At 41.6% G+C, this 13,202-nt stretch overlaps 2 protein-coding genes across 7 annotated transcripts in view; one reads left to right on the forward strand and one right to left on the reverse strand.

The window, feature by feature from the left end:
* Positions 1–4,290: 4,290 nt before the first annotated feature.
* LOC109057141 (insulinoma-associated protein 1b-like) lies at positions 4,291–6,667 on the forward strand. The gene has a single exon (XM_019074356.2). It carries the CDS (start codon positions 4,635–4,637, stop codon positions 5,967–5,969), a length of 1,335 nt encoding a protein of 444 aa, XP_018929901.2. The 5' UTR covers positions 4,291–4,634; the 3' UTR covers positions 5,970–6,667.
* A 2,084-nt stretch (positions 6,668–8,751) lies between these two features.
* ralgapa2 (Ral GTPase activating protein catalytic subunit alpha 2) overlaps positions 8,752–13,202 on the reverse strand; it is a 159,981-nt gene continuing 155,530 nt past the window's right edge. For 3 of the 6 annotated variants that reach the window (XM_042742922.1, XM_042742921.1, XM_042742918.1), the window contains one exon: positions 8,752–10,586. In XM_042742922.1, the coding sequence (XP_042598856.1) occupies positions 10,429–10,586 (158 nt within the window). In that variant the 3' untranslated portion in view covers positions 8,752–10,428. Of the gene's footprint in view, positions 10,587–12,471; positions 12,509–13,202 lie in introns of all 6 variants that reach the window. The other 3 variants (XM_042742920.1, XM_042742919.1, XM_042742923.1) reach the window with 2 other exon arrangements.

Genomic DNA, 13,202 nt, shown 5'->3' on the forward strand with positions numbered 1-13,202 from the left:
AGCACATGGAGAATGCTGGTGATTAATGCACCCATCATGTGAGGGAGAATTTATTTCTACACAATTAGCATATCGCAGATTGTCTCAGATCACACCCTGTTCAGACCTCAAGAGTCATGATACTGTGGTATTCTGAACTGGACAGATACACAGACAGACAGACAGACAGACAGATACACAGACAGAGAGACAGAGAGACAGAGAGACAGATAGATAGATAGATAGATAGATAGATAGATAGATAGATAGATAGATAGATAGATTGATTGATTGATTGATTGATTGATAGATGATAGACAGAACATTTTCCACAAAAGAAAATGTACATAGTGTAGCTGTTTGTTACGCAATTAAATAAGCAGGAGATTTAAAATGTTTAAGTGATATAGACTGAGTAACCAACACACTTACTGCATTGTATTTGTTTTACTTTTTGGCGAATAGATGGCTAATTCATATGAACTTGTAGGTTTTCGTATGGTCTTCTTATGCCCCATTGATGGTTGTGTGTACGGGTGGACCTTCATGCTTAACTTTTTTTTAAATAAAAATTTCCATCATATAAATTCACCACCTTAAAAACACATTTACAGTTCCATTATCTCATGAGATCAGGCTCATGAATTACCGTCTTGACTTTTTATTAGAATAGTCTTGATTCCAGCATGACTAACATGTTTTATTACTATGGATATGAGCTAGAATTCAATCTCAACAGACAGCTTGCAGTCTCTTTTACCGATTCTCCAAAGTGTCTTGGCCTACCGTGTCAATCGTCCTGCACTAACTAAGCGCGGGTCAAACTCTTTGTCATGTCTAGTTTAAGACAGATGTAAAGGCATTGCCTTAAGCTAAGCTTCTGAGCTCATTTACAGGGTCTTATTATGCAAACCACTCCCTGACGCCCACTGTCTAATTAGGCCTAAATTAATTTGAGTCCAATCTTTTATGTCTCTGGCCCAGGCTGTACCACTTCCCTCCATTTGCAGAATCATATTAATGTTCGTGTGGGAGCACTACTGCTGCAGATGAAAAGACTGATACAATTAATTAAGTCCTGCCTCTGTTCTTGCCTCCTCTCGGCAGAGAAACGATAAGTGCAATGAGCTGCCTCTTATTAACCCCATTATATGGGCTAATAAGGAAGATCATATACAAATCAAGGATGATGCACAATTATACGGGAATGCAAATGACGGCAGCTAACGAGCTGTGTGTCAGTGTTGGAAATGCTTTGTTTGGGAAACGCAACATTCAGCATTCTTAACACAGCCTTGTTTATTTGTGTTCCTGTGTGAGCGTCTGCACAGGCATAATTGCATGTTGCATGTGCATGCCAATGAGTGTTTGACGCTCTTGCATCTTCTGTATTTAGTGTCAATGCGGTCAAGTAAATGGAGTTGCATCAGTGGTTCTGTGATGGACTTTTAACATCCATGCTTTTCGCAAAAGATTCTTTACAGTAGAAGTTTCTTCAGATTATTAAAATGGTTCTTCCATGGCATTGTTTAAAAAAATACATCTTTTGGAACCTTTATTTTGCAGCATGAAGGAGATTTGTGAAGCAAAGGGCTGCTTTCAGAACCATGGACAGCAGCCATTGAGTCCCAGTGTTTTCAGGCTGTTTTCAGCACTCAAATGGCTTTAGCTTTGCTTCAGAAAACGTTTCATTCATGGTTCCGTTTGGTAATATGGGTATCATATTCTAACTCCAACTCAATTGTATGCATGTATGCTCCATTTATCATGCCATATTAACATGCTTTGCTTATCCTTGCGATAGAATATCTGATATGTCTTCACATAAGCTAGAAATGAACCATTTCACTTTTCTGATTCAAAGAGTGCTTCATAACATTGGAAGGTTTAGGGATAAAATAATCATGTAGTGTTTTGTGTGGTTGGTGTAATAGTATGTGCCAGCCTGTAGGAGGAGCAGTGCAAATGACCCTTAACCACACATTGCTATATAAACCAAAATACTGAGCCATTAAACGTTTAGATTTGATCATTTATTTGAACTGTTTAGGGTGTGCAAGCCTGTTTAGGGAATGCATGACTCTTTGAATAACTATTTATGTTATTTTCAAACTCCACAACACAAACAACAGTCAAACATATTGCTCACACAGATGTGATAAAGCCTGCTCTAGTCTACGTTTGACTTTTGGCATTAAAGCACTGAGCTTGTGAACTCATATGGCATTCGTTACGGTGCCCACAATTGTCTTGTTATGAGTTTCGAGTAATATGTTGATAAGTCTTTACTGTGATCGCAATGAGAGGGGGCTCGTGGCCAGTAGGGGAGGGGCGCGCGCCGGCCGAGCAGCTGTATGCAAATGAGACGGGACAAGCACGCGCCACACAGCAAACACGCGCACATACGGCCGGTGCGCACGCACACAATCTCATTAAAATGCCATCGAAGTGCATTGTGCTGGGTAAGACCTAGACAAACAAACTTCACCGAATGTTAACACAGAGCAAAACATGTTCCGATAAAAGGAAAACGAGCGAAGAGTCTGAACTTGAGATGAAGTTAAATATTAGACGGGCGCAAATCCAGATGCAGATGCATGATTTAAGCAGAACTTTAGATGATGTTGAGAACGTTTGGATGGCGCAGCGCAACTATGCATGTTATAATTAGATATATTTAGGAACATTTGAATCTTGGTGTTGTGGAAACTCTGTTATTGTTGTAATATTTGTGAAACTGCAGGGGAGAATGGTGGCAGGCACATATCTCAGTTCTCGAGCAATTATTTGACTCGGTCATACTGCAGCTTTATGCTAATGAGGGGAACAATAGATGAATGCAAACCCGTGCAACACGTCTGTCCAATTATGCGCGCAAAAGAGAATTTAAAGCAACTGTTTCACGGAGTAGAAATGACATCCTTTGGTGCTGTGATATAAATCGTTGGAGTTAAAGTCTGCTAAAGAGTTTTCAAAGTGCATTTGTTGAAATATAACTTACTGAAGATGCTTCTAAGAATAGCCTACAAACATTATTTGGAATTCAGCTTTTCAGACCCTCTTTTTTTCTGTGATTATGACTCAAAATACACTACGGATGATTTTATTTAAAAGTAAACCAACACATGTAGTTAGAAGAGCATCAATGCAGTGAACACTAGTGAACTTTATTTAGAAGTGGAGTTACTTGTAAACACACTTAAGTGTATTTTTTATTTTTTTAACTAAGCTATTGTAGTTAATTTTAATGAATTACAGTAAATGTGCGTAGCTTGCGCTGAAATGGAAACGCTTCAGTGTCTGAAATTGTCACCGGTCATGGTGGTTTGAAGAAATGCAATGATGGCTGACCCCTGGCTTGACCTCGAGGTCAGTGCTCATCTTTGATTGCGTCCAGCACGCGTCTCTCTTTTGGTCAGATTGCTCGTGTATCCCCGTAGAGGTCAATTTGCTTTTCAAAGGCAAAAAAGCCTGTGACGGCTGGCCAGACGCGGCCATTGTGTTGAGAGATGAGGGCTTCTTCTGATGACTTATGCATGCGTTAGCCAGCTGATTTATACTGCCCTCAGACTGACGCGTGGCATTACAAATCTCTTTAATGTCCAGATTTGCAAACAGGAAGCGCTTTAGACAAATTTAGCATGTTCGTGTTTCATACGCACTAATTAATAACATGTGATATTAAACTACTTTGTGGAGCTGCCCTTTTTAGTACATACTATTTACACGAAATACGCGTGAAATGGAAACTTTAAACTGTAGCCTAAACATGGACGTCACAATCACACAAAACAATTACCCCATCCAAATTGTTTTTTTTTTCCTCTCGAAGATTAATTTATTTTGCATAATATTGCATGTTTTACAAAATGACTACTATAAAATCTTCCTCCTCTTATTCACTTCAGCTTTAGTTTGTGTAATTAGTTCGTGTAGGGCTACTGCAATTATTGGCTCTCGATGATACTTTATTGTATAAATGTAATCACTTCTGCATTTGACGTACTTAAAATCATTCTAAATTAAAAAAGACAAATTATACAGTTTAATTCAGTGTAGGTCGAAACATACACTTAAATCTGCAGTCTGTAGTTATTAACGCTCAATATTCTCCCGATGTTTTTTTTTTTTTTATAAAATGAAAATATTAAAAACATTCTAAATATATAACACAGAGACGTGCGTCAAGATTTAAGTGAAGTCATTCCCCATCACAGCTCTAAACTAAGCCTTCCAAAAAGAACTTTCTTTGTTGTCTCTCATCCCAAATTGTGATGATGACGACGATGATGGCCAGTGAGTGACATTTCCTTCTGCGCCCTACAGCCGCGGCACGCGCTGCTCTCTATACATCTCCATCAGACCGTGAATGGAGAGCAGCGCGCATTACTACAATAAAGGCCATGTACATCTGCTCTGTAGCGCCCGGTCCGAGTCTCTCAGCCCTCCCGTGGCCAATTCCACAGAGAACCTTTGCTCGCTCCTGATTGGACGAGGACGCGGCTACGAGGGGCGAGAACAATAACATCATTCCGGCTTAAAAAGAGTGCAGCTATGCGTCGAGGAGCAAAAGCATCTCTCAGAGGGAGGGAGGAGGACGGCGCGTTTGTGGCTCTGGATCTCGTCTTGTTGTGCCTTGTCATCCTCGCCTCATCATGCCCAAAGGATTCCTGGTAAAAAGGAACAAGAAAGCAGCGCTCGTTTCGTACCGGATACGCTCGGATGAGGATGGAGGATCCGCTCCAGAATGTCAGATCGCCTCGTCTCCACCCGCGCCCAGCGCCTACAAGCCGGACAACATCACCTCGGCGTTCCCGTCGGACGGAGCAGATGCGCCGGTGCCGGTGCCGGTCCACAGCGCCAAACCGGTGCAGTTCGGCAATCCGGAGACTGTGTACCAAGCCCTGTACAGCCCCACCCGGCCCATCAGCAAGGAGCACGACAGGAAATATTTCGAGAGGAGTCTCAACCTCGGCTCGCCCGTCTCTGCCGAGTCGTTTCCGACTACCGCCTCTCTCACCAGCCTGGACCATCACCTTCTGTTCGCGCCGGTCGACTTGAAAATCGGTACCAGCAACAGCAACCGGAGCGGAACGGCGCCCGTCATCCGAACCGGCGCCAAAAGACCGTCCTCGGACGCCGCCGAGCGTAAAAGCAGCAAAAGTGCCAAGAAGCCCAAAGCCATACGCAAACTCAACTTTGAGGACGAGGTCACCACATCCCCGGTGCTGGGCCTGAAAATCAAAGAGGGGCCCGTGGATCTGAAGCCCCGAGCGGCCTCGGGCAACACCAACAGGCCCCTGGGGGAGTTCATCTGCCAGCTTTGCAGAGAAGAATACTCGGACCCGTTCTCTCTGGCACAGCATAAGTGCTCCCGGATAGTGCGGGTGGAGTACAGGTGTCCCGAGTGCGAGAAGGTGTTCAGCTGTCCGGCGAACCTGGCCTCCCACCGGCGCTGGCACAAACCGCGCGTGCCAAACGCGCCCAAACAAGCCCTCCAGCCCGCCAAACCGTTTCCCGAGGCGTTCCCCAGCGACAGAGACTCCCCGAGTCCGGGTCTGTCAGAGTCCGGCTCCGACGACGGGCTCTACGACTGCCAGCACTGCGGGAAGAGGTTCAAGCGCCAAGCCTACCTGAGGAAGCACATCCTGGGACACCAGGCGCTCCAAAATCAGCTCCTCGCAGAGGCTTTGCGCACCGCGGAGAGCCCCGATATCCTGCCCTCGGAGGACAGCCAAAGCCCGGGTCCGCTCAATCTGAGCCCCGCGGACTGTCTCGCGTGTCCGGCTTGCGGAGAGAAGCTGCCGAACCGGGCGAGTCTGGAGCGACACCTGCGCCTCCTGCACGACGACTCTCAGGCGTTTCCCTGCAAGTTCTGCCCCGCCACTTTCTACAGCTCGCCGGGTCTCACCAGGCACATCAACAAATGCCACCCCACCGAAAACAGGCAAGTCATCCTTCTCCAGATGCCCGTGCGTAACGCCTGCTGAAGACGAACCCACACCGATCAGTCCTTTTAGAACCATCTATTTTCTTCATCCAACCCCACGCTAGAAAAGTCTGGAGAAAAGTATTAGTTTGGCCCTTACAAAGGTATTTTTCTAGAACCCTTGCACACATGGTAATGTAATAGCTCCTAGACCTAAGATATTTTCCTGTACCTCTGCCTTGAATTCACATGCTGTGCGTTTCACGTCTGTAGCTTTAATCTAGTATGTGAATTACTGGACTCAAATGTTCTCTCTCTCTCTCTTCCTACTGAAAACTACATCAACAAATCTTGAAAACTTTCCCTTTAGTAGCCAGAAATGCCTTTAGATAAATACATCAAACTACTGCCTTAAGAACTCTTCAGTGTAATGATTGTTTTTGAATGTCGACACACAATTACAGCTTACTATCATGATGTAAAATTATTGTAATATGTTTATTCGTAATATTTTATTTATGTATGTATTTATTTATTTTCAATGGCTTTGTATAAATTATTGTGTGACTTTTCTCCCGTGTCGAATCGTTGTGTCGAGATCATCTTGTCTTGGGTTTTGTGCGCTCTCTTGAAACGTGAAGCTCTTATAGATGCAATCTTTTTCTACGTATACAGCTTATTTTCCTAAATGTTTGCTACCTAGCGCTTTATATGTGCGTCCGTCTTGTCTACTCAAATAAAATATTTTCAAAATGAAAACGCTTCTTGTATGTGCATACTTGCCCACAATCCCACTGTGTACTATTTATACAATAGTTTATTTAAATAACATAGACAGCTACTATCGCTTAATATGGGAACTGTAAACGGCAACGACCCTTCGTTTGGACGTTAAACACAATATGAGCACATTATTCTAACTCCAAGAGCCAGTCACTCCATGTACACGTAAAGGTTCCATCCTGTATTTATCTACAGATTTATGCAGTTAACAGTAATGTATGATGTTAAGAACAAAGTAGGGTTTTTCTTTTTTTTTTTTTTTGTGCAGTCTACTACTGCAAAGTTAATGTGCAGCATGACCAGCTGTTATTGCAGCTACAAGGTGTTTTTCCACAGGTGTCAAATGCTCAAATGATATAAAGCCAACCTCTGGCAATTCACACCTTTACAGTTTCTATCCCAGACCTTTTCCATGCTTTAAATGGCAGCAGTATTGATTTTTAATTGGTCAGGTCATGCTGAAGTCACCATGTAAGCTCTGCTTGATCAATGAAATAATGTAGTTGGCCCACTGTAAATTCAGCTGAAATCATTTAAAGAGTGACAACAGCCTTTGTAATAATGAACTCAGAAATGTACAAGGGCATTAACCTGTAATGCATTTCAGCACAGGCATTATTGATTCTGAGCCAAGTGGGAACCATTTTTTTTCTATCTGTGCCTGGTCTGTACGATTTTATTTCATTTTTATTTTGACCATGAAACATCTCTAAAGCAGCAACCAATTCATCTTGTGCTCTACTCACATAACATGTTCCTGAAAGAGTCAATATATCAGTATATACGATAAAATAAGCGGATACAAATAAAAAAAAAATCAAAGATATCATCAGGGTGAAGTTCACAAAATGAGCATCTGACTACTGAATCCACTGTGCACATTCTATTCATGTGTAAAGTTCACACACCACAGCTGTCATCTGTTTCTCACTAATGATTTTACTCTTGATTCAGTTTATGCAGGACTATTACTTTATGCATGTTCAGAGTGCAATTGGCAAGAAAAGGAAGAAAAAAATCATACATGTTGTTTTGGTCAGATTTTGCGTGCACACACACACACACACACACACACACACACACAAAAAAAATCATACATGTTGTTTTGGTCAGATTTAGTGTGCTGGAGGCCACCTGCATGAGCTGTAGGTGTTGGAGCGTGTGCACCTGTACTCCGGTGAGGGACGCGTCTGTGCTCACGGAGCAGCAGGGGAGACAGATGGGAGGAGGGTCAGGTTACCCTCAATATTCCCTCGGCTCCAGCAACAGAACAACCTCTAACCCCGAGCATCACTTCCACCCACTCGCTCGAACACACAATATGGCCATGCATTCTCTCACAAGAGCAGAGTCACGGATGATTTCAGACGCACATACAGTACAACAGCACATCATTATACAGTTTCTCCAGGCCAGAAGCAGGACAGCGGGGGGTCAAAATCAACGTCCTATTTCATGCATAAAACACTGGGCTTCGATAATGACAAAAATGACTGAACTTGCTGAACTCAGAAGAAGGTATTTGGAGTCCAATGACTTTCATTTTGTGATGAAAGACACTCATACAGGTTTGGAAATAACAACAGTGTTTGGATTTTTGGATCAACTATACCATCATAGTGGACAAATAGTGAATACATTTAGGTTAAAACCGAAGTGTCTATTTTAGTTAGTGGAACAGCATTTTTAACCACCCTTGTTGCAGTTCACTTATAGACACTGTAAAATATTTTTTAAAAAGGTGTATTTAAATATTATTAGAATATACCGGTACTCTACCAGAAAAATACTATCTCAGCCTTTATACTTCAAAATTTTATGTTTAATTCAACGTTACCTGCCATAATTTCTAACATTTTCTAGCATTTTCAGAGAGAAAACTTTTTCAAAGTAAACCCTGCTCCAATTTTGTTTTTTTTTTTACAATGTGCCGTTTCTAAAAAAAATCTTACTGTTAATTGTAACAAAATTATAAACAGTTTAAATAACATAAAATTTCAGGACAGCAAGTACCCATGAATCATGAAACACTGAACAAAAACAGACCAAACAAATGCATATAAACATGAACTTCAAATCGATTTAATGAAATGTTTCGATTTCTTCACATTTCTAGTAAAGATAAAGTGATTACTTTTTCTATTAAAAACAGTCTGATATGTTAACAAGTCATGACGAAATCTTCAAGCTTCCTTATCTTCAACCTCTTATACAAAGATAATATTACAGGCATTAATATATTTATATCCTTCAGAATTTAGAACATTCAAAGAAGAGAGAGAGAAACACAATATACAAGTCTACACTGAACATCATCAAACAGAAGTTAGGCCAGTTGCAGTATTTTCAACCCAAAGCCCATTTTAAACCCGAATCGTCCCAGTTGAGATTTGGGCTGTGGCTTTGCATACATTCGTCAGCGTTTTTCATTCAGAGCATGGAAGAGAGAAAAAGGATCAGGCGAAGCGAGACAATAAAGACAAGTGTACAGGTAAGGCAAAGTAGTGCAACATGTGTCCTGTTGCAGCCTGGGCGTGTAACACCTGGCCTCCATGGCAACCAGGCCGGGTCTCTACGGGAACAGAGAGGGGCGGCAGGAGAGAGAGAAGCGCTGGCATGCTGCTGGTACGGTAAAGGGCACTCGGGAATCGGGGCCGCAGGTGGAAAAGAACCCCCATCCAGCATCTAATCAGACAGAAGCCACTCTCACAAAACGCAGACAATCTCATTCAATTTACTCCAGTGAAATGTAAGACTCGTGGAGAAAACACACTGCTCTCCGTGTAGGAAGTGTGGGGGCAATTAAAACGGCAAAACTCGGACAGGTATTACACAGGCACTGTGAACAGCTCCCTTCACACAGCTTCACCTGAGGAGTTTAGTCAGGTATAGTACGATGGCAGATATTTCTCCATATATATATATATTATCAAATCAAATTGAAAGCAACGTACATTAAAAATACACAGGGAAGAACGGAACGACCTACGGCGTCTTCACCACCGAGTGAGTGCAAAACCATTGGAATGTCAGAGTAGATTTACATGACAGGAACGGGACAGGTTCAGTTCACAAATGAAGAAGCACACGCTCATGCTCCACCTCCACTGAAATACAAACATGTGCCTTTTCCATTCAGCATGTTGCATAAATCAGTTCCGTAAAATGATCTAACGAGTTGCTTAAAAGTAAATCATAATAACAAAAGTTACTTCAATGCAGTCTGCTGTACTTCAGATGCCACTGATTACATTATTAAGTAGAAAAAGGAGACTGGCTCTTTTTTTGATGATTCGAGAGTGCCAGTATTTTCTCAGACTGGCCCAGAGCGCTGTAAGAGTGTCTCAGCGCTGCGACGGGACAAAAAGTCTCTCCCATATGCATCAATGATTGGGTTTCAGTGTTTGACATGAAGAAAAGCTCAAAGAACAAAGAAAAAACTAGCTAATGCCTCAGGGTTTTCGAAATGTCGTAAGGACATTTTTGGGACAAATCGCAGTCCAAACGCAGCATTGCTGTGAAAATCTTAATTCATTTTACATTCGCAGAATCGCTTCAGCATAAATTCAGTTTCTTTTTTTTTTTCACAGCAAGTGAAGCTACATAATTTTGCGACAACTTACACTGCTACTCAACTTAAAAAACAAACAAACAAAACAAAAAACAACAACAGGTGGAAAGCATTAGAGTCAAATGATACATTCATCCACAATGCAGTCTGAGGCCGGAGGAAGCGTTCAGTTGGAGGTCTTGCTGATGGCGCTGGCCGAGCGGCGGAGCTTTCCGGACACCCGGTTCTTAGAGGCGCGGGGTATGGTGGGGGAGACCTGGTCGCCGGAGTCGTTGGTCGTCACAGTAACACTGAGGTCAGCGCTCGTGCTGCAGCTGAGGGAACCTGGGAAATCAGGACATATTACACATAGAGTGAAGAACCAGCAGAGATATGATATTAATGAGCTTGCTTTCAAACTGATAGCATGCCACTGCTGAAGCGGAAAACATCCTCTGATAGAGACGGGTGCGAATGGAAATTAAGTAAAAAGCTACGAACTGCTAACTGTCATTCTACACAGCACTTCCACTCTGCTGCAGAAAAGAAATGTCAATGGAATGAAATAAACAAAGAAAGGCAAAATATGGATTCTGCTGGCGATCTGAGACACTGGTACTCCTGAAAGCATCTAAATTAAACAAGCTTCCTGCTTTGTCAAGATGGCATCTGCTTGGCTATTTTCTTTCTTTCTTTTCGACCGTTTTCTTTTTTTTTACGGGCATCTCAAGTTTCTGTGAGCAGATGGTGTGGGGAACATGCGCTCATTGGAGAGGACCTCCACTCCAGGGCTTCTTTGAAAGAGGGGGAGGAGAGCGGAGAACAACAGTCTCAGCATGTGAAAGGAGTCGGGGAGGAGTAAACGAGTGCGGGGTGCTGTCCGTTCCACACGTCCACAGAGACCATCTCAGGAGGACTCGGGATGCCAGCACGCACCTCCTCTCTAACGCTGACTGAGCTATCTGTCGTGCCAGGGATTTCTGTCATTTATCGATCCGAGAGACGACTGGCCATCTTATGTTTCCACACTGAAGCTGAGCGTAAAGATCCAGAAGCGCTCGTCATCAGTGATCGACTAACTCATGTCTGATCATCAGGGTTTATTTAACAATCAAATCAATCATGCAAACCCTGAGAATTCATTTCTTTATCAGAACCTCTCGTTGTTTCATTAAACATTGTCAAAAAAAAAAAAAAAAAAATGTGCATAAAAATTTATAATATATATTTGGCCAGAATCAGGATAGATACAAATTATTTTTTTTTATATTTTTTTTTGTTTTTTATACTTCTTGTAATATATTTTAATAAATTATATTATTTTAAGTATTATTGTGTTAATAAGCTTAAATAAAATAAAATAAAATAAGAGTGGAAACACTTAAATAAAAAAAAAAAAAAATGTTACACAGGGGGATAGAAATGTTGTTGTTTTTTATACACTAACCCGCTCAAAAGTTTGGTCACACCTGCTCATTCTTTATTATGATGATGATTATTAAAAATGCATCAAAATATAAACATTTCAACTGAAAAAAAAAAAAAAAAAAAAAAAAATATATATATATATATATATATATATATATATTAGTTTAATGCTTCCAAACTTTTCATTGGTAGTGTATATAGCAAATCTAGAACTTTATAGTGACCTTTTATGGTACATATTAAAATTTATACCTAACAATATAGTCAAATTTGCGACTAACTGAATATAATTAAGGTTACAACATTTCATCCCAAACTATATATTCAGAATTTATATAATTATTTCCTGTTTGGCCTTTATATATATATATATTAAGTAAGTGGCCCTCATTCCCATTGGCTCCCTGCAGCAATCCAAACAAAAGCATAAGTGACAAAGACATTTTCCAGTAGGGCAGGTGTTAGTGTCAGATGTGGCCTCAGGCAAACAGACACACGCCAAAGGACAAAGCAACAGGAGAAAAGAGGGGAAAAAGAGAGAATAAAGCAGAGACATGCAGGATAGGAGGATTGCGACCCATTCATGCTGCTACTGTTTTACGATTACTCCGCTGGCGTCCATAATCAGAGCGCGCTCAGAACAGCCAGCCCCAATGCAGCTCTGCCTCTGTGTTCCTTAAAAAGCTCTGAGCAGACGCAGCTCATTAGTGGAAATAAAGAGGGAAGATGAGTAGACGAGCCGGGGAAAGGGGGAGGGGTCTCTGTGACAGAACGCAAGCTCCGTTCAGACCGAGACTCTTACCTTCCGTTACTGTACTGACACCTGTAACACACTTAATCTACAGAGGGAGAGAAGACAATAGAGCAACACGTAAGCTGCGCACCATCACGGGTGTGTGTGTGGGTGTGTGTGACAGAGAGAATGAGAACACTGTTGAAAATATGACTGTTAGATGTTAATGCTGAGGGGTGAGGGAAGGACAACACAACAAAATGTTAACATACAGTGATCATGACAGACTGTGGCTGCTAACACAAGCAGACGCTGAAACACATTTCTATTCACACTGGCCCACTTCACTTCTTCTTTGTGTTTTCTGAGAATGAAAGAATGTTTAACACAGGAAACAGAACTGAAAAGCTGCGGGATGCAAAACACACAAAGCTGTGATTTGACAGCTCTACTTCAAAAGGTTTTGACGATATGTGCATTAAACTTGTGTTATATAACTGAAATCTGAAATGACGTCGGCCCACACCAGAGCACGAGGCTCTGTGTGAGGTTATTTCTGAACAAAGGTGATTGTTTGGTGTTTGCGCTGGAATAACGCTCACAACAGTGCAAGGTGATGATATATACGTAACAAAACATGATTTTTTTTTTTCTTTTAGTGAGAGTGTAAATGATATTTGAGAGGTGCTGCTGGCCTACATACCTGTACATGTTTAATGAGATACACTAATTATATTTCAGAGAAACTCTATGATATTAAACAAATCACTGCCAATACTTTCAACTCAATTAGATGACTA

This window comes from Cyprinus carpio, chromosome B17 (assembly GCF_018340385.1).
Source record: "Cyprinus carpio isolate SPL01 chromosome B17, ASM1834038v1, whole genome shotgun sequence".
Taxonomy (NCBI): domain Eukaryota; kingdom Metazoa; phylum Chordata; class Actinopteri; order Cypriniformes; family Cyprinidae; genus Cyprinus; species Cyprinus carpio.

What these genes read in the sequence shown, in the direction of transcription:
- LOC109057141 (XM_019074356.2), top strand. Translation starts at nt 4,635, where the DNA reads ATGCCCAAAGGATTCCTGGTAAAAAGGAACAAGAAAGCAGCGCTCGTT.